Source organism: Crocodylus porosus, unplaced genomic scaffold (assembly GCF_001723895.1).
Source record: "Crocodylus porosus isolate Cpor-Errol unplaced genomic scaffold, CroPor_comp1, whole genome shotgun sequence".
Lineage (NCBI taxonomy): Eukaryota > Metazoa > Chordata > Crocodylia > Crocodylidae > Crocodylus > Crocodylus porosus.
Window position 1 is genome coordinate 3698557 of NW_017728938.1, and position 26635 is coordinate 3725191.

The 26635-nt window shown below is 43.9% G+C and overlaps 1 protein-coding gene across 1 annotated transcript in view; it reads left to right on the forward strand.

Annotated features, from left to right (window-relative positions):
* Window positions 1-1080: 1080 nt before the first annotated feature.
* DOCK3 (dedicator of cytokinesis 3) overlaps window positions 1081-26635 on the forward strand; it is a 551204-nt gene continuing 525649 nt past the window's right edge. The window contains exons 1-2 of the mRNA XM_019547385.1: window positions 1081-1153; window positions 1477-1560. Of these exons, the coding sequence (XP_019402930.1) occupies window positions 1081-1153; window positions 1477-1560 (157 nt within the window). The remainder of the gene's footprint in view (window positions 1154-1476; window positions 1561-26635) is intronic.

A 26635-nucleotide genomic window follows, 5' to 3' on the forward strand; every position in this document is an offset into this window, starting at 1 on the left:
ATTTCCATCATCTTGAACTTTATATTAAAGGAAAATCTTCCTTTTAAATTAAAAATAAATACATAAATGCCCGGACAGGATAGATTATTTCAATCCAAGGACCTTGTCCACCAGGGAGTCATTATTTTATCCCATGGTTTTTCCATTGTAACTTTTTACAAATGATGTGTGTGTGTTTCTAAAGTGCAGATAAGGTATGTTCTTCAAGTATTGAGATCATGCTAAAGTTGATTCTGCAGCAGCTTTCTGCATGATCCATTTTTATAAACAAAACTGTGTCCGTAATGACTCTATTTAGATTATGGATGGATATCAGATTTTATAAAACGAATGATAATTTTTTTAAATTTGTATATATAATTTGGTGTTTCCATTGACATTAATCTTCCTACTATTTTTTATCAATATTTATGTCATTATTTCATTATTGTAATGTTAGCAAGTTTTAAGGGTATTTTTAATGTGAGGTTTATACGTTTTTTGTAAAATTTTGTTCTTAGAATTGAGGAAAATTTATAAATATAAATTAAACGCATCATTTAGATCTTCAACTCTAAGCAGTAGATGATGAGAAGGAACTTTCTGACCATGAAGGTGTTCAGACATTGGAACAGGCTATGTAGACAAGTTGTGGACTCTCCATTCCTAGAAATTTTCAAGAGCAGGTTAGGCAGATACTTGTCTGGGATGGTTTACTCAGGGACAGTCCTGTCTTGACTAGGAGGCTGGAATAGATGACCTTCTGAAGTCCCTTCCAGTCATACTTTCATATGATTAGTCCCATGAAGCTGTCCTAATAAAGGAGTTCTACAAAGTTGCAGAGTAGGAGAGAGTGCGTCCGCATAAGGGAGTACTGGGGCAAGCACCTTTCCAAATTATTAAAGCTGTGTGACCTTTTCAGTATTTCTAAACAAAACACATATAGTGCTTCATGTATAACTATGAATTTGTGTGTGTATTTATATATGCAAGCTGTTTAGGCTTTCTACAGAGAATTAAGTCCACACGCAATGCTAGAGGATGAATTGTAATTTTGGAGAACAGTTATGCCTGTAATCTACCTTCTTTTTATGTTCATTAATGCCCAAGAATAAACCATTCCTGATCTATATTGAATCAGTTCTATCTCTTCCATTTGATGTGTTGAAAAGAGGTAGGGGTTGTGAAATGAAGTGAATCCTAGTGTACAGCTTGAGTTCATCCAGGGTCAGAGATTAAAAGGATTAAAGGTCTTCTTTAATTTAGAGATTTTTTTCTCTGAGTACTGATCTTTTTAAATGCAATAACAGTGTTCATTGTGCCTTCTTACCAGAACCTTACAAATCTAAAGTAAGAAGAATTTCATAGAGAGAGATTCTGTGAGCAGACATGTAACAGCTATTTATATGTAAATAACAAGGCTAACATACAGGTCTTTGTCCCCCTTCCCTCCAAGAATACAACATGTAACCTTTGTGTATGTTCTCCTTTTTCTAGTGATATGCAGTTTCCGTGCATCTGTGCCACAGGGCTTAGTCCTGGAACTAGGAGAAACTGTCCAGATCCTGGAAAAATGTGAAGGTTAGTACACTGAATCATAGCATGGCTGGGAGTGCCCAAAGATGAATCTCATTTGCAGCAGAAATATTAAAATCTGCTACTGTAAAATATTTTAATAATTCATTTTAGAACCATGATCCATCAAATCATCAAAATACTTGGATCAAATCTAATCTGACCCAGTTTCTATAGGAAAGACTGGAGCGTTATTGGCAGTAATCCAGTCTCATAGCGGGGGGTCAATGTGTGTGTTAACCATCTGTCCAGAAAAACATTTGGACCCTAAATTTGGGCATTGTATTGTAACTGTCTAGCCATGAATTTTCATCATGTTGATTTTTACAACAAATGTCTAATCACATTTGTGGGCTTTTAATCCTCATGCAGTTAAATTAATCTTACCAATATTGTTTGTTTTCAGTAAATGTTGCAACTCTTATTAATGCAATCATGATTAGATTGAGAGAGATTACTTGGTTGAAAAATAATTTATATAGGATGGTGTTTTCCATTTACCTGTCTTATGTTCTTTCCATACTTTAAAGTACATTTTTCAGTATGTTGGAACAATAATTGCTGTTACCTCTCGCTAATATTGTGTGTGTGTGTGTGTGTGAAGTTTAACTGAGACCTAATGCTGCCAGCCAAAAGTATAATAGAAGCAGGATTTGCACCCTACTGTACAGAATAAGCTGATACTTATTCTGTGTATTGTATTTGTAATACCATTCAGGAGTACTATTTACAATATAAAACGAGAGCACATGTTTCACTAAAGCTCCTAAAATGGAATTACGGATCTGTAATCCAAAATGTCTAGAAAATATTAATCCAGAGTTCCAGTTTCATTGCGTTAGATCTGAATTGCAGATCCATATTTTGTAAAATCTTTGGTTTTGTTTCTGTGCTTGCTATTGTTACTGTTTTGGTTCCTCTGTTCTGAGCATTATTATTGTTACAAAAACCTGCTTCTGCATTCTGCAACTGGCCAATCGTTTTTCCTCTTGTGCACACAAAAATTCACACTGGGTATGAAGAGACATGCATATAACATGCTCTAAATTCTCTCTCTTTCTGAAGCACTTCTAACTTTTAGCACTTCAGTAGCATACAGATATACAACTGCCTCAGGTATAGAACCGCTGTGAAGTATTTCTGCTTTAAGTGACCTTGGATGAAACAGGATTTTAAAACACTTTGCACGTTATGCCTGTCCATGCTAGGCTCCCTGGGCACCCAGGCATGCTTGTAGTTAGCTCCTTACAGGTTTGGCAGTTGGGGAGCTCCCTGCAGCTGGTTACATGCACACCAGAGCATGGGGAGTTGGTTTGGGAAGCTCCCCAATTCTCAGCCCACGGCATGAGGCATTGTAGATCAGGGAGCTCCCAGATTCTGTGGCCCATTGGCTGTACATGTGCTGGGGAGTTTGCTGCTGTGGATTGAGAAAATCTCTGATCCTTGGCTTACTGGCTGTATGCAGGTCAGAGCATAGGAAGCTGTTGATTGGGGAGTCTCCCATTCCCCAGATTCCTGCACTATGGATCTATCATTCCGGCAATGAGGAATGACTCGTTGACTGGAGTGACTGGACAGGGACAAACCTGTGCACGTCTGTGTGCCAAGCGTGTGCATCTCCTCGTACCTCGATTTGTGTTACCCGTCAGAGGATCTTGTGGCAGCTCAGTTGAGAATCGGTACCCTAATCTAACACTCCATTAACTTTCTGTTGAATGGAGCCTTGTAATTCAAAGGTATGATGTGATCACTACAGGGGCAATATTACATCTGAGGGCTTGGATATTATCTGGCTAAGCATTACTGACACAAACTGTTTCTGATGGATTAAAAAAAAATTCCTCATCTGAGTCAGAAGACCAGTTATAAAGAAGAGCTCCTTCTGTTTCTATTTGAAGTACTCCAACATAGTCTTGACCCAGGACACGCACATGCAGACAAATGATCAGAAGATAAATAAGGGTAGGGATTTGCGATGCATCTGCTGCTCTGGTAGGACTTTTAATTGAAGAAAAAAACCCAGATGTTTCAGGGCTAGGTGTTCCTTTGTTTGTCTTGGATCCTAAAAGTTATGGAATTAGCATGTGTACAAATTGCCCTTCCAGTTAGGGTTCTGTGAGTGGCTGCATATGTAATCTTCCTTGTACTGTAGAAGGGAACTTTTCAGTGCACTCAACTTGTTCAAGAGAGTTTCACTGATATTTTCATGCTCAGTTAATGCTTCATTAGTTAATATGATGGTGGCTGGTTGCCATTTTGGGGGTACCACTGAGGTCAAGGGGAGAGGGAATTAAAAAACAAACGCACAAAAACAACATCAACAAGACTAGTGTGATAATCAGGTTGGAGCATGCGTGAGTTTGGTTCAGAGAGGAGCATTCTAAGAGGATGGGGACAGGGTTAAGGAGACTGTAAATGGACTGTCTTACTGAAAACAATGACTGATCAGGGCTATGTGAGCTCTGGTACCTCCTGGTAGAGAGAGAGAGAGGCATGCATCCTGCTCTTAGTGGTGGCTGGGAGGAAGAAGTAACACAACCACATTAAATCTATCCAAAATCTCCGGAAGAGGTGAATTTAATCTTCAGGGAACTGTACTCTCCTAATATGAGGAGCATCTAGAGTGGTGAAGCTAGTTAGCAGCTTATTCCCTACCAAGGAGGGATATACAGGCAGTCCTCAGACTTACGACACAATTAGTTCCTGAGAACCGTGTCCTGCAACATTTTAACTTAACTCAGAACCAATTTTCCCATAGGAAACAAAGTTATAAATGGGGGATTGGTTCCTGAACCAAGGCCTGATACCCTATTTTCACCCAAAATAACCCAGAATTTTGTACAGTACTCAATTGATTATATAAAATAAATAAATATAGCTATATTACTTGTCTATATGTATTTATATCATAAATAGCAATCATTTATTTGGAAGGACTTCTTTGAGGTGACTTTGCTGGACTTTTTGAAGGGTTCTTGGCTGGAGTCTTCTCAGGAGTCTTGTCTGCTTTCTTAAAGTGTGAAAAGAACTTTGGACAGATGTTTCTTTGGACAGATGATGCTTGTAAATTTCTCTGTAGTAACTACATACTGGATATGTCCCTACTCACTGATGTACTGCGTTCAGTGGTGGGGTCATGTTCTTCAAACAGGGACATGTCAGCTTTCAAATGTCGAAATGCCTCAGCCAACACTTTTGTTGTCAAGACTTTGAGGAGGAATCTCTTCAACAGTGGGTACTTCTTTTTCCTCTGCCACTTTTTGGTGTTCCAATTCAGTGAGGTCCTCATTGGTTAATTCTTCAGAATACGATGCCAGCAACTCATCAACATCTTCTGGTGCAACGTGTAAGTTGAGTTCTTTGCCCATTTCAACAACATTTTTGCTCATCTCTTCAACAGTGTTTGTAAAGCCTTGGAAGTTGGACACAAACTTAGGACACAGTTTTCTCCAAACACCATACAAATGTGATTGTTTGACTTAATTCCATGCCTCACCAGTGTTCTTAACTGCATGGTAAATGTTGAAGCCCTTCCAGGATTCCTTTGGAGTTGGTCCACCTTCCTTCTTAATTGCCCTGATGGCCTGGGCAAATGTGCACCTAAAATAGTAGGCCTTGAAGGATGCAATTACACCCTGCTCCATAGGTTGCAACAATGAGATGGTGTTGAAACACTACTTAGATGTCAGGATGCATGTCATCAAGGATGGCTGGATGACCAGGAGCATTGCTCAGGATTAACAACACTTTAAATGCAAGATTTGTTTTTGCTGCAATAATCCTTGACACTTGACACAAAATTATGATTAAACCAATCCTCAAAAATGTTCTTATTGACCCAGGTCTTAGGATTGGATTTCCATATCACTGGGAGAAATGCCTTGGAAAGTCCCTTGAAAGCTCTGGGGTTTTCTGAATGGTACAAAAGTAAAGGTTTAAGTTTAAAGTCACCTGTAGCATTGTCACTAAGCAAAAGAGTGAGCCTATCTTTAGCAGCTTTGTACTCTGGCATGGATTTTCCTCTTTGGCAATGTAGGTTCTCGACAGCATTTTTTTTCCAAGAGAGTCCAGTTTCGTCAACATTTAAAAACTTGCTGAGCACAATGCGTCAGGAAAAGCATGAGCTGCTGCTTCATCAGCACGGGAAGCTTCACCTGAGACCTTGACATCCCAACATGCCTCACTGTTCAATTGTCTGTTGGTTCCAGGGGCTTCCCCTATACCATTGGTCATGAACCGGTTCCCGATCCCTCCCACAGGGGCCCTGGCTTTAAAATGTATAAACCACCCTGTACTTTCAGTAAAAGGCTCAGCATTAGAACTCTCCCCAAGTTGTTTCTTTAGATCATCATAAAGACTTCTAGCCTTTTCCTGAATGATGCCTAAACTCACAGGAGCATGCCGTTTATTTTGATCCTCCAGCCAAATGATTAACAGTTTCTCAACCTGAGCAATAGGTCCAACACACTGCTTAGTTATCACAATTGAGTGCATAGGAGGCGAGTCCTTAACATGCTCCTGAATTCTTGCCTTGTCTTTCAGGATTGTTATGATAGTCATTTGGGAGATATCCAAAGCTCTACCCATTTCAGTTGGGGTCTCACCTTTTTCAGATCTCTTAATTATTTCCATTTTTGTTTCCATAGTAATTATTCTACGTTTCTTAGAAGAAGAAACATCACTTTCACTGGATTTATGCTTTTCTGCCATTATTATGGGCAGTTTGGAAACAGAACATTGCATGGGCAGCGCAGTGAACTTGTTGTGAAGTTCACTTATTCTTTATTCAGTACAGGTACAGTACCATAGTGCTGTAGTGGTAGAAGCAGCAGCGATGACTGAGCACCAGAGGAGCTCTGGCCATGTGTCTGGAATGGCATGGGGAGGGGGTGTATGCCCCTGGATCTCCTACAACCAGACCAGATCTGGGGGTCACACGTCCCTCCCCCAACCTACCCCATGCCCTCCTAGACAAGTGACAGGAGCTCCTGGGCAGGCCATGGCTTCTCCTGTGGTTGCCCGACTCAGCCCCGGAACTTCCTGCCTTGCCCCAGTGGAGGCAGCCAGGGGAGCAGGCAGATGAGCTGTGGCTTCTCCCGCGGTCATCCAGCACAGCCCTGGCATTGCCTGCTTCGCCCCAGGGGTGCAACCAGACAAGCTGCAGCTTCTCCTGCCACCCGTAGACCCTGCTCCCAGAGCCTGGCGCAGCCCCAGCTGGGCAGCGTTTGCCCCATCCCCTGTTCCAGTCCTACCCTCCCCCATTGCCCTTTCCTTCCCCCTTCCCTTCCACCAACGGACCTGTATCCAGCATTCAACACTGTAAAGTTGAAACCTATGTCGGAACTTTGAAACCCAGGTGTCAACTTACAAAAGTGCTAACTGCGGTTCATTGGAACTCAAGCCGTCATAAGTCGAGGACTGCCTATAACGTATATATTTTTATTTTTAACATTTTCCTTTGTAAGGCTTTAATTTGTAGTTTGTTCATTTGTTGTTGTATTTGTTATAGTAGAAATACACATTTGGATGTTTTGTTGTTATTATTCACTGAGCAAACTTTGATGCCAGATGCACCACATTAGGGGCTGTTGGTTTTAGATGGTGTGTGTGAACTGAACTGAATGGTTGGGCATTAAATATTAATATCCACTTATACATGCACAACCATTTCTCTGCCAGCAAGCGGTCAGTGAGAACATACATCCCAACATGCCTCACTGTGTTCAGTTGTCTGTTGGTTCTATGGGATTCCCCTATACCACTGGTGATCAACTGGTTGATCATAGAGACCCTGACAGCTAGGCCCCCCCCCCCCCGACTGAGATCAACTGTCAGAGGCTCTATAATAAAGAATGGGGGGGGATGCACGTGGGGAGTGACCAGGACACAGTCTGGGAGGGAGTGGTGGGATATAGGAGCAGCTGGGCTGGGCTGAGCTGTGCCCCCTGCTGCTTGGGCCAGGCTAGGTGAGTGGGACAATCCCCCTTTGTGCCCCCTGCCACTGAGTGAATAGAGCCCCAGCTGGGCCGGGCTGGGTCAGAGCCCAGGTGGCTCATCCAGGCCTGTGTGGGGGGATCTCCCACCACGGCACGCACCCTGGCAGAGGCCTGAGGCACAGGGTGAAGCAGCTGCCGCTGCATGCTGGGCTGTGCGTCTGGACCTCCGCTGCAGTTTGGAGCTCAGGCCGTAAAGCCAGGGGTGCAAAGCCCACCTCACCCCTTGCACAAATTGGGGGGGGCATATGCCCCATGGCCTCTGCCAGGGTGCATTCAGCAGTGGTAGCTGCCCCCCCCCCCCGTGCCCCTGTGTGCTTGGATGAGCTCTGACCAACCCCTGGACTGGCTGGGGCCCCACTCCCTCCCTCACCACAGGGACCTTGATCTGCCCCCCCCCCCCCCCTCAGACTGACCTGCTGGACAGGGAGAGGGTAGATCCTCTCCTTAAAAAGATTGGAGACTACTGTCCTATACTGAGCAAACCACCCATTGGTGTTTGGCCAGCTTGGAGTTGCTGACAGCATTATTGTGGGAGGGACTTGCATAGTGCAGCTCATGCCCTGGACTACCTGGCATTTCTGTTGCTGCCATTGGGACCTGCTACTATTAACCATTCTGTAGAATGGATCCATATGTGGACTTTAACCTGAAGGCCACATTGGCTAGTACCATGAGTTTGTGTTAGAGATTAAATGAAAGCATTGCCACTAGGGTCTGATGGCTGCTGCCCTGCAAATGTGTTGGCTGCAGATGAGCACAGTGCATCTGGGTTGATGTGGAAGTGTATTCAAACCATGGCACAGTGTTTCTGGGCCAGGGAAGTCTGTGGCTACAACTTCATCAGCCACAAGGGCCACTTTTTGGTTATGATGTGGGAAGTCATGAACCATTGCAGCTGTTTCGGGCATATAAATGCCAGCTGGTTGGGTTGGATGCATGACACCAGGTTCTTTGGGAGTTCTATTCATAGTCTTAAAGACCTCCCAGGGTAGGAGCCAGCACCACTTTGCTTGGAAGTTGGTTCCAGGACTGTTGGAGAAAGGAAGAGTTGATCACTGGCATACCCAATATCAAGGCTGAGGGAATGACTAGACTCCTAGTGCTCACTGAGGACCATGTCTTCACCTGAATGCCGATAAAGAGCTGTTTAGCTATTTGCTCAGTTGCTGCTGACTGGCCATTAAGTGTGCTTTTGGGTGTTTCAAGGCACGCTGCAGGCCCTGAGGATGTGTCTGAATACCAGTGACAGCAGTGCAATATCTGTCTGAATCCTGCACAACATCCAAACCACTATCAACTGAAGTGGAACAGCTGATGGCGCATGTGCTGGCAGCCCACTTTGCCAAACTCCAGAATGAAGATCATAGGAAAGAAGGGCCAGAAAGGACCTCATGACATCTAGTCCATACTCGAGGCAGATTGTCCCTGACAAAATTATCCCAGCCAAATGTTTGTCTAACCTGCTCTCAAAAACTTCCAAGGATGAAGCTTCCACAATTTCTGTAGGTGGCCTGTTCCAATGCTTGACCATCCTCATAGTCAGAAAACTCCTAATCTCCAACCTAAATTTCCTCTGCTGCAGATTGAGGCCATTGCTCCTAGTCCTGTTCCCTGCTGTCATTGAGAGTGCCATCTCCAGCATTCTATAATCCCTCTACAGGTATTTCAAGACAGTTATCAAATTCCCCTTACTTTTATCTTGTCTGGACTGACTAGCCTTAGTTCTTTAAGCCTTTCTTCATTAGTCTTGTCTCCAAGACCCCTCATTATTTTTGTTGCTCTTTCTACTCTGTCCACATCTTTCTTGAAAACTGGATATAGTACTCCAGGTCAGCATTGTGGTGCCTAGAGAGGTCTTCTCTTGCATGTGGTTAAACAGTGTCAACCAATTTGAGCTCTGGGGTAGTCCTTTCCAATGCTGGAAGGGGTTACTGTGGAAAGGCAGTGATTACTGTGGGGAGTCAGTGGGCATAGTACATGTGATGACTGGCATGGATGGCAGAGAATGCTTGTGCCAACATGATGTTGTTGCAAGGGATGGGGTAGGGCTACATGTGAACATGGATACTGACATGTGTTGCTATGAAAAAGCCTGTGATTCCAGACTGTTTGGGTAGAAGGACTGGAGAATTTTTGATGGCTTAGGGGGTCCAGGTAACTGCATCCTACCAAAACATCACTAGATGCTGATGCCCAGAGAACATGGTTACTGACTGCTGGACCTAGAGCTGACAGCAAGTTTGAAAGCATCCTGTGTCCACACAAACTATGCTTATTGCACAGTGTGTTTTGAGTTGTTTGTGGGGAAACTTGCTGCTGTCAGGGACAGCCTGGGAGTTCTCAACCTGACTTACTTCTTGAGTCATCCCAGTCGTAATCTGTGAGGACTACATGTCCTTGACCAGGGTGGTGTCAGAGTCCTCATTTGTCCTGGGCGATGTAGGCTGTGCCCCTGAAATTCCAGCATCCAACATCATTCACCATGAGAACATGGGATAGTTCCTTGTAGAAGCTGTGTGTGACCCTGTGTGCACTCAAAAACATTGTTGGTATCTTGTACCCTCAAGAACTGCTTTCTCAAGACATTGTATTTGGAGTGATATTGGGCCCAGTCACAGTCCTGTTGGTAAGCTGCCATTTCTGTGGTAATCTTTTGAAGACCACTTAGCTTTGATGGCTTGAATGGAGTGTCCACATGGTTCTTCACCTTATTCCAAATGGCAGTGAAATCTGTTACATATATTACCTGTCCAGTTGGCATATAATACTGGGCGTGGACTGAGGGGACCATAGTTATAGGAGAACGGACAAATGAAGGTGGGTGAATGTAGGGGTGGATGGACAGATTGACATTGGCTCAGTAGATGATGGATGGGTCAGAAGATGTCCCTGGTAGGTGGATGCATTTAGTTTTTTCAGGTGGACCATCAGAAGTGGATGTCTGAATGATCACATATGCGACATCTGTTCATAGTGTGAAGGTTCAGCACTTTTGAATCAGATGTAGGGGGGAGGGGGGGAAATATACTTGGTTTTTCCAGGTTCTGCTTTATCTTGACAGAATTAATCTTTAAACTCTTACCATCTGTAGCTTGTTTTAAAGAATTAATTACACCACTGAAGTTTGTAGCAGCATTAGAGAAGCTTACTTAGTTTGAGGCTGATTAAACAGGATAGGAGAAATCTGAAGACAGGCACACTGAGGGGTAAGTATATCTTATATACAAGGTCATTGTGAATAAACACAGAAAAATCAACTTTGCAAATTTAAAATAAAAGTAAGAGAATGGCAGTATAAATAACATGTAGCATTACCCACACTTGTATCAAATAAATTAGTAATTGGCTAAAGATAGGACAGATAGTAATTGAAGACTCTTGTCTTTTTTCCACCCAACCTCTACTTTGGACACTCATTTTATACCTTCTGTCTCTAGTTAGTATGCATGTTTATCATGTCCACACACAACTGAACTCCTAAAAATTAAAGTCCCCACTTTCATATTGGTTTGAATGTAATTATGCATTGATCTTAATTTATCTTGCATATTGTTATAACTATGCTATTGACCTAACCACTTCACGTCCTGAAATCTTTCTTAAAATATCCCAGACTCTCTTACTGTTCATGCTCCCATTATGCATTTGTTTTTTCTAAGCACATTTGCCTGAAATTATGTATAAAAAAATATTCCTTGGTTACGTACACATACCAAGCCTGTTCAGGCCCAGGTCCTATTCAGGTAATGACTGAGAGATGTGAATGTGTTGAATGTGCACGTGAGAATCTAAGGTTACTTTTTGTTGAATCTACTAATGGCAATGAATACAAAGATTTATTTTATGTTTACAGTATATTTTGTACTTGCCAGCCTGGCACTACTCTAAGCCACACTTACAGCTGGAATAATTTATTGCTGAATGCTCTTGCACAAATACAATAACCGGTGGTGAGGATGGGATTCAATGAGAGGGGCATGCATTAAATCACTGTAAAGAATTGCTTTAACTGTGAGTACTTGAAATCTGTTGGAACCCAAACTGGCAACCAACCATTATTGGATCACGTGGAGTTTATGGTAGCACCCTGGAAGACCTGACCAATATATACAGAGTGCCTGGAGCAGTTTTTTGAAGTAAATTAGATTCCCCCATGGAAACATGTAGCTGCATTACTGAGTTTGATGGGAGGAAAAACATAAAGGTTACTGACTCCTCTGCCAAAAGGGGTAAAATTGGTGCCAGTAGAGTATAGTTATAGGTAGAACATCTTAAATTTCCATGTCACTGAAAAAGGGGAACCTGGTCTGTGAGGCTGAGTCATTAAGAGAGATTTTGCTGGACTGGAATTCTGTAAAGATATTGCAGGCACTTCAAAGGTTCCCGCAGGAACAGTTAAACACTAGTGAGAAAGTATATTCAATGAGGCCTCAAGAGTGTTCAGGGAAAGCACAGGAAACTTAAAACATATCAAAGCTGGGATAGTAATAGATGAAAATGCATAGGCCAAGTTTCTCACGGCCTACGTGCCAAGGTAAATGTTAAATCAGGCCACCTGGTAAGAGAAGGCATATATTCAAAAGATGCAGCACTGATATAATGGTCGGAATTTATTGTGGGCCACTGAGTCGAGAAGAGGAGGTAGCTGAGGCATCCTTCAAGGAGGTGACAAAATTATACAACAGCTGTGTGATGGTGCTGCTAGGAGACTTCTGTTTTCTGGACATCTGGAAGAAATTAACATGATATAATAAAATTCCAGTTCCTGATTCAGGGAAAGCATAAGGTCAGCAAAACTAGGATGCTAGATTTCAAAAAGGTAGTTTTCAAGGAATTGATAGTCATGATGCCATAGGGAAATAGATTGAAGGAGCTAAAGATGCCTAAGATGAGTGGAAGCTTATAAAGGCCATAGTATTGGAAGCCCAACAGAAGACTCTATTGATGACATGATAGAAGTACAAGAAGAATGGCAAGAGAGCAATGTGGCTGGACAAGGACCTTTTAGGATGCCTCAAATTCAAAAGGATTCATAGATTTCATAGACATTAGGGCTGGAAGGGACCTCGAAGATCATCAGGTCTAGCCCCCTGCCCCAGTGGCAGGAAGTCAGCTAGGGTCAAAGGATCCCAGCAAGATAAGCATCCAAATGTTTCTTGAATGAGTCCAGAGTAGGTGTCTGTACCACTTCTGGAGGGAGTCTATTCCAGGTCTTGGGCTCGGACAGTAAAGACATTTTTTCTTATGTCCAGCCTAAAATCGTCTTGGAGTAGTTTATGACTGTTGGTCCTTGTTTTTCCTTGGGGCTCTCTGGTGAATAGATGTTCTCCCAGATCCTGATGTACACCTCTTATGTACTTATAAGCAGCCACCAGGTCACCCCTGAGCCTGAGCTTTTCCAGGCTCAAGAGAACCATGGCTCTCAGCTTCTCTTCATCAGGCCTATTCTCTTGCCCTCTGATCGTGCGTGTGGCTCTCCTCTGGACTTTCTCAAGCTTCTCAACATCCTTCTTGAATTGTGGAGCCCAGAATTGGATGCAGTACTCCAGCTGCGGCCTCACCAAGGATCAGTACAGTGGGAGGATTACATCCTGAGATTTACTTGGGAAACATCTGTGGATGCAAGCCAGAGTATTCTTTGTTTTACCAGCTGCGACATCGCATTGGTGGCTCATGTTCATCTTGTGGTCAGTCAAGACCCCCAAATCTCTTTCAGCAGTGGTGCTAGGAAGCTATAAGCATGCTGCAGGTCCCCGTCCCCCCCTAGGTGGAGTACCTTACATTTATCAATATTGATTGTCATCAGGTTTGTATTTGCCCACTTACTAAGTTTATCCAAGTCAGCCTGGATCACTAGGCTGTCCTCAGGTGTGGACACTATGCCCCAAAGTTTAGTGTCATCAGCAAACTTAACCAGTGTGCTTCTGACACCAATGTCCACATTCTTGATAAAAATGTTGAAGACAACCGGTCCAAGGACAGAGCCTTGGGGGATGCCACTGGTCATGGAGTGCCATAATGGTTTGCTACCATTGACCACTACTCTCTGGATCTGATCTTGGAGCCAATTTTCCAGCCATTGGACTGTGGTGTTGGTGAGGCCACAGTTGGCCAATTTTTCCATGAGGAGGTCATGGGACACCAGATCAGAAGCTTTTTTAAAGTCTAGATATGACATCAATATCTTCTCCCTTGTCCAGGTGATACATCATCTGGTCATAGAAAGAGATGAGATTGGTCAGGCAAGATGTACCCGTGTTGGCTGTCCCTCAGGATGTTGCCCTCAGCCAGCTTATCCAGAAGGGTCTCCTTCATAATTTTCTCCAGAATTTTACTGGGGATTGAGGTCAAGCTGATTGGCCTGTAATTTCTGGGATCTACTTTCTGCCCTTTCTTGAAAATGCGTACCACGTTGGCCTCCTTCCAGTCTTCAGGTACTTCACCTGAGTGCTACGAATTTTCAAATATTTTTGCCAATGGTTGGGGTATGACACCTGCCAGCTCCTGGAGTACTCTAGGGTGTAATCTGTTGGGACCAGCTGACTTGAAGGTGTTTGGCCTCTCAAGGTGATCCTTTACTAGATCAACACCAATGCTGGGTATAAATATACCCTCACCCTGGCTGTCCCATGTCTTGCTAGGCAGGGCAGTCCTATTTGACTGATGAAAGACTGATGTGAAGTACACATTAAGTAGATTCACCTTTTTCTGAGTGTTGGTTATCAGCTGTCCTGTTTGGTTCAGCAGGGATCCAATGTTACCCTTGCTTCTTTTCCGACTCCCTACATATCTGAAAAAGAATGTTTTGTTATCTTTGATATGTGAAGCCAGATGAAGCTCGGTTGCAGCCTTGGCTTTCCTGATCCACTCCTTACAGCTGACGACTACTCTTTGGTGGTACTTCCATCCTTCTGTCCTTTATAAGTCTCTCTTTTGAGGCGTAGGAGAGCCTCAAGTATACAGGGGTGTAGGTTGTAGCCGTGTTGGTCTAAGGACATAGACAGACAAGGTTCTTTGGGTAAATCTGATATCTTTTATTAGACCAACTGTAGTTGGAAAAGGAAAGTGTAGACACGGTGGAAAAATGGGCAGGTCATCAAGGAAGCTTAGAAAGAAATAGGAAACTACAAGGGCGAAATTCAGGAAGGCAGTAATAATAAAAAACCCAAACGAAGCTGCACCTCATGAGCAAAGGCACTGAACGAAATTGCCAAGGCCTCTGAGACTTCCTCTGCTATGAGATTCATGAAGTTGTGGGAGCTGTTCAGGATACCAGAGTGATAAAGGGCCAAAGTAGTGCCTCTCTTTTTTGCCTTCTCCTGTTTAAAAAACCCAAAGCAACCAACCACCCCCCAAGCACTGGCAATGTGTAGGGGGTGCATGCACGTGCATGTGTACTCCCTGAGCATGGCAGTGCACCCCCTATGAAAAGGTGCTGCTGACACCTGTGGGTGGTCCCCACTCGCCACCCCCCACTACTTATACCACTGGCAGTGTTGGCGGGTGATCAGTGATCGTCACTGTCCGCTGCTGCTGGCAGTGTCTGTGGGTAGTCACCACCCCCCACTGCTGACAGCACTGGCAGCGTCTGCGGGAGCTTCCTGCTTAACGCCGCCACACTCCTGCTGCTGTGTCCTGGTGCTGTCAGCACCTCTGGGCCCTCCCAGCTGCCAGGGGCACATGTCACTCATGCCCCCAGGGAACTAAAGACTGGTTAGTCTCACCTCAGAACGTGGGAAGTTAAAAATGATAAAAGGCTTGGAAGGCAAGTCATGTAAGGAGAGGTTGAAGGGACTAGGCATGGTCAGCTGGTGGACAGTGCACTTAAGATGCAACATGGTAGCAGTCTTAAAATACTTGAAGGGTTGCCATAAAGTAGAAGGAAAATGCCTGTTCTTTCCTGTTTCAGAGAGTAGGACATGCACCAATGGCCTGAAGCTTCAGCAAAGTAAGTTTAGATTGGACATCAGAAAAAATTTCTTCACTGTTAGAACAGTGAGTAGGGATGTATTCAAATTGTAGAGCTCAGGGCCAAATTTCATGGGCTCACTGCAACCCCACACTCCAGTTTCCCAGGGAGATGTTAGCTGGGACTCCCATTGCCCCCTGGATCAGCCTGGCCCTGCTCCCCGCCCAACCCTGGCCTCCATGGGGGTAACAATTAGCCTCCCTGGCCCTATGCAGTGATGGGCCGCCACCACCCCACTTTCCCCTGGGTGGGCCAGGCCATGTTTGCCCCTTCCCCCTGGCTCTGACTATTCCACCCATTCTGATCTGGCTCCACATGGGGATGGGCTGCCACTGCCTCCAGCCCCATTCCCCTTACCAAAGTCCAGCCATGCTGCCCCCCTGCCCTGGCTCTGCTTTCCCAGGCCCAGCCTCACTCCCATCCTGTCCCTGTTTCCACTAGGGTTGTGTGAAGCTTCAGGTGCTGATTTGATTTGGAGGAGATTCAGCCTGATTTGGCGGCCAAATCTCCAAATCTGAATAGAATCAGGAGACCAATAAAAAGGCCCAAGTCGATTCACAGCAGCTGGTGAGTGTGGGGCTTTAAAAAAACATTTTTTTTAAGAGCCAGGATGCTGGGGCCGGGTGGGGCAGCCATGCAGGGGGTGGGGAGTGGGTAAGGGATGGGGGCTTATGGCAGAGCAGGGCAGTGGGGATTGCCCCCCCCAAGCCTGTCAGCTGCTAGTGAGTGCTGGGCTGTTGTTTTTTTTTTTAAAGAGCCGGGGTGCTGGGGCCAGCCGGGGCAGCCATTGACGGGGCCAGGAGAGTAGGTTGGGAAGGGAGCCTGTTGAATTAGGAGATTCTGCTGATTTGGTGGTGTCTGAATTAGATTCGGCCAAATCTGTTCGAGACTGTGATTTCGAATCACCAAATCGAATCGCTGTCTCCCAAACCATCCGAATCTGAAGAGAATACTAGCCACTTCGTACAGGCCTAGTCTCCACGCTTCGTAGCACCCACATGCTTTGGGATGGCTCCAGCTGGCCAGGGCTATAAATTGGAAAAAACGGGGCTGGATCTGTCTCTGTCTATCTGGGCTAAGATGCTGCATGGGGGCAGCCCTCTCATCCAATCAGCAGCCAGGGGTGGTTGCTGCCCAGAGGTGGGGGAGGAAAACCTTTTATTTCTACATGGAGCCTTGCTTTTTTGTGGGGGGGGGGGGTTTGTGGGTTTCTCTCATTTTCATGGAAAATGCCTGAATTTTGCTTTTTCTGCAAAAATTGCAAAATCGCGATTTTGGTACATCCCTAACAATGTACCAACGATGTTAGGGTTCCATAACAATGTTTGGTACATTCCTAACAATAGGCATATACCTATGCTTAGGTCATCCATGTTCTTCTATAGCTATTTCCCATGCTTCTGGGTTTTGCATGTTGTCACATGGAGATTTTGACAAGGATGCGCCAGTGCTACTGCTGGGACTTGCACCTGGAGGTTCCTGACTAGAGGGTCTTGTCTTTCTGCTCAGAGTCAGTCAGGTTGCCATAATTGGGGACAAGAAGGATTTTTTTCTTTTGGTTAGACTGGTACAGACTGCAAAGGGTTTTGCCTTCCTCTGTAGTAGGGGTTGTGGCCCTTTTTTCTGGGATCTCTTGAGTGTTAGAACCTTTACAGCAGCAGGACATTAATTGATGTAGTCTCCCTGCTTTACTTGTGGCAGGTTAGGATGTTAAGTCTTGTGGTTGAGTCAAGGTTGATGGTCAAGTTTTATTAATAGGTTAGACGATGAATTTGTATAGGATGGTTTAGATCAGAATGATTCTGCCTCGGGCAGAGGGTTGAACATGATGATTGGTGTTCCTGAGGTCCTTTTCAGCCTTACTTCACTATGAGTCTGTGAACAGTACCCTGAGTGAGGGGGGCACACCTATAGTAGAAATTGTTTTAAAAAATGTGGTAAAGATATGTGGAGCTTAAGGCAAGGTTGTAAAGCTCATCCAGCCCTGTAGTTTGGATGAGTGTACCTGAGCCGGTCTGTGGTTAGGATCAGGACCAGCCTTTTGCAGAGCAGCCTGATACCACTCTTTTTCACACTTGTGGCTGCAGTAATTTATTTCTGAATGCCCTTGGACAAACGCAACAAACACCATATCTCTGAGACTCATGGGACTTATGGCTTCCTCATTTATCTTACTGCATCCTAAATTCTCCCCTTTATGCAAAACCTTCTGTCTTTGCAGCTCTATCCAATTCATTTGAAAAGTCAACCTCTCTTGTTAAAGATTGTCTCAGTGAATCATGCAGCACATCTATCATCCGGTAGCTGGTGAATCTCCCGTTCTGAATCTCAAGGTATGCATTCACCAGAGTACAGATTGTATCCTTGGCTTGCTTCAAAACATGCCAACATCAGAAATCTGTTACAGTAGGACTGGGGAGTAACTCACTAACTTTTATTATGCATTATGCCCTTGATATGATGAGTCGCTCTGTCAAATTTGGAAGAGCAGTATTTTAATAGCTGGTGCACACCTTTATTCTCAATGTCCACACTGGATATTGTTTGCTAGTCTTCTACAATACTGTCCACATTTCATACTCGTAGCAAAAAACAGAATAGACAGTTACTCTGTAGTAAGTGTGATGTTATGTGGTGTTTTACTCTATGTGGTTCTCATGATTTGTTCTCCATCCAAGCTTTTCAAAGCCCTCAGGAATTTAGGCTTTGAAAAGTATAGGGAACGTGAGTCATTGTTGTTCCTCATAGTCTTTTACAGGAATATGAGGCAGCACATGGTTTATGGGCATCCCCATGGACATTGCTGTTTAAAACTCTGGGATCAATTGGATGAGGTGCGTGTGCATTTACAGTGGGATTCATGCTGATTAAAAAGCATCTAATGAGTGAGTAACTGTGCTTTAAGAAACTGAATATAGTAACTGCAATAGTTATACAGTGCTTCCTCCGGCTTTAAAAGAATCTATACATGTATGTATTTGACACTGATATGATAAACCATACAATTATATGATGACTGCATATATTGTAAAGTGAGCAGATACATGTGCAATCTGTTCATGAACCTCTCTCTTCTGGGACTTATTAATATTCAGAATAGTGTAAGCAGCTTTCAGATAACCTCCTACTAAATGCAATTCTGGTCAAAAATAAATTAAAAGTCTAGCTAAGACAAGCATATGGCCTCTCCTCCTGAAGTCTTTGGAAAGTGCTTTACGTTCATTCTGAGACATAGTTCTCCTCTTTGGAGATGACCAACTGCATTGGGGAGGACCATCCTGCCTTCATCCTCTTAGTGCCTAAGTCCCAACTGCCTGGAGAGAATGTCTGCACAGCTGGACATCAAATCTGCTGGTGAGTTGCAATAGACCCATAGTGTGGCAGCATCATAAACCTCTTTCCTTTCCTCCAGCCAGCCACAGGCACTTAGAGGCCTGTTATATTTGAGACCCAGAGTATGGTAGGTAGTTGCATAATGCATTTGCAGGTCTACAGTCAGCGTAGTTAAAGCAGGAGGGGAGGGCCCAAAGCCTTTGAAAGGTTGGTCTCCTATATTCACCTCGTAGAAAAGTGGCAGTGGCTAGAGATTCCATTTAGGATATTTAGGAAACTTGGGAGAGCAGTTTAGTTGCAGTTTTATATTTGTTTTAGTTGCTGACTCGTGAATGCACAGACCTGTTTGCACCTCCTTCCATGCAGCTCGTTCCTGAACCAGGAGTTGTGATTGTGATCAATCTAGGGGAAAATTGAGAGCACTTTGGAAACCTCTTTTGGGCTCTACAAACAGCAGGGTAAGAACTGATCTTGTTGTGGTCTGTTGTTGGGTCGTTTGTCAGGTTCAGTCACAGATCAGCAGGGTGCAGAGGCCCTTCTGTTCGAGCAATGTCTAGGTGCAGGAGAGATTGTACATGCACAGAAGTAAGTTATGTTCTCAAGAATTTTGGGAGCCTGCAGAGTTCAGTTGATTGTTGACAGCATTGAAGTTTGGGGACCAGATATGCCCCCCACTTTCCTCTTGCCCATTAAAAACCAGGTGAGTCCCATGGCAGCCCAAGTGCAGGACTGCCTCTCCATGTGGACACCACACATTATGGTCACAAGATACCCTAAGTACTTAGGACTGACAAATGGGGAGGGATTCCAATCCCATAGCCTTGTGGCAGGTGTCTTTATTTAAGGAGTCTGGACTAGGTTCCTGAGATGTGAAAAGGCTCCTGAGATGGAAAGCAACCCCTCCTTCCCCCCACCTCCCAAAATGCAGGAAGTTTGTATCATGTTGTCAAGTAGGACAAATCTGAGACATGCTTTGTTTGCTAATATTTTTTTTCAGGTTTGGCATCTGTAGTTGCTGCCTGGTGGCAGTGGCACTGCATGCTGCAGTGGTGGCAGTCCCAAGGTCAGCCTGCGTGTAACTCAGCGAGTAGCTGGACTGAGGCAGAAGAGAAAAAAGAGCAAGGAGGAGATGCTGGCAGACCTGGTTGTGTGGTCTGAGGGGAGAGAATTGACTGCAGAGGAATAATGTATCCAGATGGAGTTTGATCAAAGCTGCCTAGCTGACCTGGTCTGGAGGGTGGACATGCCAGGCCAGGCCTGCTGAGGCCACCAGTGAAGCTGTTGGTATGGTGGGAGCAGACTATTAAAATACTGGTGGAGAGCTGCTGTGTGAAGAAGGAAACTCAAAAGTCTCCCACAGACATCTTCAGTCAGCAGACAGACCATCCACACTGCTCCATTTGGTCCTCCATACCCAAGACTACCTACCATAGTCCCAAGTTGCCTCCCCCTGAGCTATATTTCATGCCCCATATAGTTGTCACCCTGAAGATGATGTCTTCACTTCGCTGTCTTGGGAGTTCTGTGAGGAGACCCTGACCCTTTTTCCATGAATACAGTCTCAGCCCCTGCTTCCCTCTAGTTGCCCCAAGCCTGTCTTTCATGTTCTTATACTTGCTGCCTTCTCTGCAAGGCCTCATAGCAGATTCTTCAGTATAGGAAGAAGCTCTAGGTCACAGTCCTCCGAGGTGAATCTGGGATGCTGGGGCAGGAAAAACTCCCTTTGGCTTTGGAAGGGCACGACCTGTACTCCTCTGGGCAAAAAAGCACGATGTGGGACTCCATTCCTTTGATCCTTCTGCATAATTTGCCAGGATGATGCCCTGCTACTTAATCCCCAAAGATCCTTCCTTTCCACGGTGATCTGGTGAATCTGGCTTTGCATGGCAAGGCTGATCATTTGTAGCTTTCAAGGTTTGACCCTCTTTCTTGTGCCTACTCCATACCCTTGCCCTAATACTAATTACTTCCTTACTTTTCAGTAATGCAGCACTGAGCAGTCAGTTGTTTATAGTGTATAATAAAGACTTTTTTTCAAACAAGCAAGTTGTCTTTTAACATACTTGTACTCTGCACAAAGGTGCCTTCCTTGCATCCTGTCGCCTTATGATTCTGGAAGTAGTTTGTTGGGGCCTCAGTAATGAGAACGCTGTGATACTAATGATGCTCAAGTGCCCTAAGAAGCCTCTGGGGGAAGTTGTGGCTGAAAGGAATGTTGGATCCTTGTTAAAAAGCCCCCTAACTGTGTACCATACAACTGGAGGCAGTTTAGCTCAGCGAAGGCTGTATATATGCTGCTGATGTACAAGTGAAAAATGCTTCAAATAAAAGCAAAATTTGAAAAGTTTCCACAGATTCTATTTCTGATGTTATTTCTAATCATCATCTGGTCTTAGTCACCATCGCTCACCAGCCTCTTTCCCTTGTGCCTTTTCATTCAGCCTTTTTGTGACTTCCATTTTGTTGGGATATATGACCATTTGACAGGCACAACTGACAGCAGACATTTTTTTTTATGGGTATGGTTGTTGCTCCCCATCATAAGGGAGAGAATTAGGAAAGCCAAGGCGCAATTAGAGATGCAGTTGGCAAGGTATGTAAAAGGCAATAATGTGAAAGGCAGCCTGGTCACAGATGATGCAGAGAAGGCTGAAGTATTTAGTGCCCTTTTTTACTTCAGTTTTTCACAAATAGGGGCAGTTACTGGATGATGAGGGCAGGTGACAGCAGAGATAGAGAAGGGGACAAACAGCCTATACTGTAATGGCAGAACAGGTTAGGGCTTACTAAGAGAAGTTAGATGCTTTCAGGTCAACAGGACTGGATGGGATGCATTTGAGGGTACTGAAGGAGTTGGCTGAGGTAATTTCAGAGCCATTGGCTAGCCTTTTTGAGTACTCATGGGGGTCAAGTGAAGTCCCAGATGACTGGAAAATGGCAAATATAGTGTCCATCCGAAGAAAGGGAAGAAAAAGGATCCAGGGAGCTGCAGACCTGGTAACCTGACCTTGTTGGTACTGGATTTATGACCCAGATACCTTGTTCCAAGCAGACCCAAACCCTCAGACCGACCATGACCTTTCCATTAAATAATAGGCGAATTTTACTGATACACAGTGATAGCAGATAAGAATACTGCAAACAATTCTATGTCTATCAGTCCTAGTCCTGTCGTTGGAGTCAGGGTACATCTGGCCAGTACATGAGCTTCACTCTGAGGTTCTGTCTTGAATGTCAGATGTCATCAGCCTGGAGGTTGGAGGCTGAACCCTCCCTCCTCCCCCCTGCCCATGGGGTGGGTGAGATGGGCTGGTGATGTGCCCTCTGTCCATGGTGGCCTTGGGTTCCCCTCTCAGGTGCCCTTTGCTGCTCTGAAACCCTTTCTTTTATATTCTTTTCCTCTTGATGACTCTTCATTTCTGGCCATTGTTGATTGGTCTCTGTGTAGATGTCATGCTGTCCATGTTCTGTCCTGTCAGCATACTTCTTTGTTTTACAGCTCCATCAAATGCACACATCCTAATTTGGGCTTTACTGGTATCTTAATTTGGTCTGTTCCCCCAAAACTGGAAATCCAAAAGGCTCTGCACTTGAGCACTGTGACCTGGTGCCACCTTATCCAATGTTATAGGACAGTGTGGAACATGTCTTCAGTTTCCCAGCCTGTGTGCCTGTTTGTTGGTTGGCTGTATCAGACACAGCAGGCCTTGAAGAAACTTTGTCACAGACAGGCTTTTTAGATACATTAACCCTTGCCATTACCTTGGACCATTGTTTCAATGCATATCTACTTTACCTATAAGCCAGTTCCTAAAAGCTAACCTCTAAATACCATTTTCTAGCCATCAGACCTGTATACCTGGAAAGATACTTCACTGTGAAGTATCTAGAGGAGATCAAGGTGATCAGAAGCAGTCACCATGGAGTCAACCAAGAGCAAGTCATGCCTGACCAATCTGATTTCCTTCTATGATGAAGTAACAGGCTCTGTGGATGAGAGGAGAACAGCAGATATGATGCATCTTGATTTTAGCAAGGCTTTTGACACTATCTCCCGTGACAGTCTTATCAAGCTAATGAAATACAGACTGGACAAAAGTACTGAAAGGCGGATATGTAACTAGTTTGGATCATCATATTCCATGAGTTGTGCTCAGTGTCCTAGTTGCTAGGAGGTATCAAATGAGGTTCCCTAGGGGTCTGTCTGGGGTCCAGTATTATTCAACATCTTCATTAATGATTTTGTTGATGGGATTGAGTTCACGCTTAAAATTGCAGATGACATCAAGTTGGGTGGAATTGCAGACACTCCAGAGGGTAGGGCTAGGATCCATAATGACCTGGATAGATTGGAGAAATTATCTGTAATCAGTGAGATGAGATTCTACAAGGACAAGTACACAAAGTCTTGCACTCGGGATGGAATAACTGCATGTATGAATACAGACTGGAGAATGATTGGCTTGGCTGTGGTCCTGCAGAGAAGGACCTGGAGGTTAACAGGGTGTGGACCATAAGCTAAATGTGAGCCAGCAAATATGTGCTGTTGTTGCAAGAAGGAAAAAAAAGCTAATAGTATCCCGGGTTGTATTAACTGGAGTGTTACCTGCAAATCAAGAGAAGTGCTGCTTCTACTCTGTTCAGCACTGCTAAGGTGCTAAAGTACTGTGTCTACTTTTTGGCTCTGCACTTCAAGAAAGATGTGAACAGTTTGGAAAGAGTCTAGCTGAGCTGAGATTTGTGAGGAAATGAAGAGACCACTAGGATTATTTAGTCTGGAGAAGAGAAGACTGAGGGGGGATTCGATAAGTCTTCAAATACATGAAGTGTGATTTATAGAGAAGATGGAGATGTGGGTTTTTTTGTGGCTTTAGGGGACGGGACTGGGAGCAGTGGCCTCAAATTGCATCATGGAAAACTTAGGATGGAGCTTAGGAGGAACTTTTTGACTATGAGGTTAGTTAAGCATTGGAACAAGCCACCTATAGAAGCTGTGGAATCTTCATTCTTTCACGCTTTCAAAAGCAGGTCAGACAGTAAGGGTGTGTGAAATGGGCCCTATTTGATTCAGATTCAGCCTGAATCTGGGACAGTGGTTTTGATCCGTTGATTCAGATCACTGTCCCTGATTTGATTCAGCTGAATCTGACGATTCGATGCTGATTCGTTGAATCAGCGATTCGGACAGAAGCACGGCTTTAAAAGTTTTTTTTGTTTCTACATACCTTGAGGTAGCAGTGGGGCTCGTGATCACTGCAATGCTGGGTCAGATGGAGCATGCTCGGCAGCAAACCCAGAAGTGGACCAAAAGTATTTACACTTTACTTCTGGGTCTGCTGGGTTGTACAGTCTCTGGGTTTGTTAATTAAAAAAAGCCTCTGTTGGTAGCATCTGTAAATAATATAAAATATGTGGTGGGAGTGTATTCTAAAATATGTTCTTTAAAAAATAGCAGATAAATAGTAATAGTGTAGTGAAGAAGCAGCTTAGGTTTGTTCCTTTGGACTACTTTGAACTGCTTTGTTACTTTTCTTAATACTGGTACTTCTGTGATTTGTAACTTTAATTTTGTCTACATTAAAGGTTTGCTAAATTTTCCTCTCTTTGCTAGTACCAGTTCAAATTAATTTGGGCCATCAGTCATGGGAGCCATAGTTCAGGTTGGGTATGGCTGGCATTTTAAATACTGTGTCATCCTAGATGACAAATTTGTTTTAAAATGCTAGTGGCACAAGGCAGCCAGTGACAACATTCCCGGTTTTTAAATGAGACTCATGGCAGAGGGATATGTTAATAAGACCTAACTTGCTATCATAATAAGAAAGTCAAATCCAAAATATTAGGCGAAAATGGCTTTAATCTAGAGGAAAATATATATTTAAAAATTAAGAATATAATATCTAAATATATTACATGTGTACAGAACACAAACATAGCACGTTCCCTGTGAAGACTATACAAGCTCCCCTTTCTTCAACTGAAACAGAAAAATATCAGAGTCAGTTATTATAGGAAAAATATTAACTCAAAAATATTGGGGGACTAGCAGAATACTGAATTTAATCAATTATTTAGTTAGATTTAAGAACCTAAGGACTTGACTATGACGTAAGCACAGCAGAGTAGCTCCCTAATATGCATCATACTACACCATCTCATCAAATGAACATTTCTACTTCACCTCACCTCCTCAAAATACAGTTGGCAAGTTATGTTGGACTGAGCTGAAAACTGCTAGAGCCCCTTGCCTGTTCTTTACTTCACCTTGCTTCCTTTTCGGGTATTTTGGAGGAATATAGAGAGAGGAATGTCAATGCTTTTCTTTAACCAACCAAGTATCAAGTTTCATATAATTATGTAGAGATGTGTTGACTATGCCTTCACTGTGCAATGTGGTGCTGGGCAGATCTGAACTAACCAAGGTACTGCCTTGTTAGCACAGTGCTCCATATGAGCTAATTTACTAGCAGCAGACTAAATTATTCTCAGTGGAGTGCTGCACTAGAGCAGCAGTACTTCTGGTAACATGGGTATCTTACACGGTTCTGCATTGTGCAGAATGGATGTATCCTTTTACTTATCTTTTGCTTTCTTTACTTAGGGATTCATGTAAGGGTCAGGCAGAATATTGCCCTAAGTCACTGGCTTTGCTATAATCAAGTGGAGTGTTTAGGAGTTCTTCGATTTATTTCTGTGAGCTCTGGGTTTGTCCTTTTGTTAAGTATATTCCATGCTTTCTGGAAATGTAAAATACTCAGAGAAGTAATCAGGATCAGTTAAATTAAAAACACATATGTAAAACTCGTGCATTGACAGTTCATGTCTTTGAGTTTAACCTGTTTGCCACACTCAGTCTGTCGATTTATACATCCTTCTTTATTATAATTCCACAGGAGGATGGCTTTTTCATAGCATTATATGCATACTAGTCAATTACCTGTCAAATGATGGGGGGCAGAGTGGGGAGGGAGCTGGGATGGAGTGCTAACACAGTGCCCCATGCTGCTGCTGTTCTGCCTCTTGCAGGGATTGAGGTGGGGAAGCCAAGTCCAGTGCACTCCCCCCATGCTTGGATCCTTCTGATTGGCTGTTTCCGTCAGTCAATCAGAGTTCAAATAAAGCGTTATGGACAGACAAGCAGACAGACTTAGGCTTTTATAATATTAGAATGATGATGATGTGATTTCAGTCATGCTTTTTAAGGATTCATTTTTTCCAGGTCGTTTATGTTCAGATGCAACTGTGTCATTTGGCCATTATTGTGTTTACAGGTTGTTTTTGGGTCAGCGTGTGTGCATGTCTCACGCTGGGGTTTCCAAAGAAATGTATGTTTAGATACCTTATTGTATGTGTTCTTAAGAGATGTCCCAAATATCTCATCTTTGTCTGTCTACATGTTGAATAATACATGTTTTGTTGTAGGTAGTCATTAGGGGTGTGCAAAGAGGGCCATATGTGATTTAGATTTGGTCAGATTTGGGGGACAGAGATTTGATTCACTGATTCAGATCACTGTCCCAATTCGATTCTGATTTGTAGAGTCAGTGATTTGGCCGTAGACACAGATTTAAATGTTTTTCCTACATACCTTGAAGTACTAGGCGTGGCTCATAAATGCTGAGATGGTGGGGCAGATAAAGCATTGCACATAAGCACGGGGGGCCCCTCCCACGTGCTCGGCGGTAGACCCAGAAGTACTTCTGGTCCACTGCTGAGCATGTAGGGGATCCCTCCCCCCTGCCCCCTGTGTCTCCCTGGCTCAGTGATTGGCCATGGGAGGACC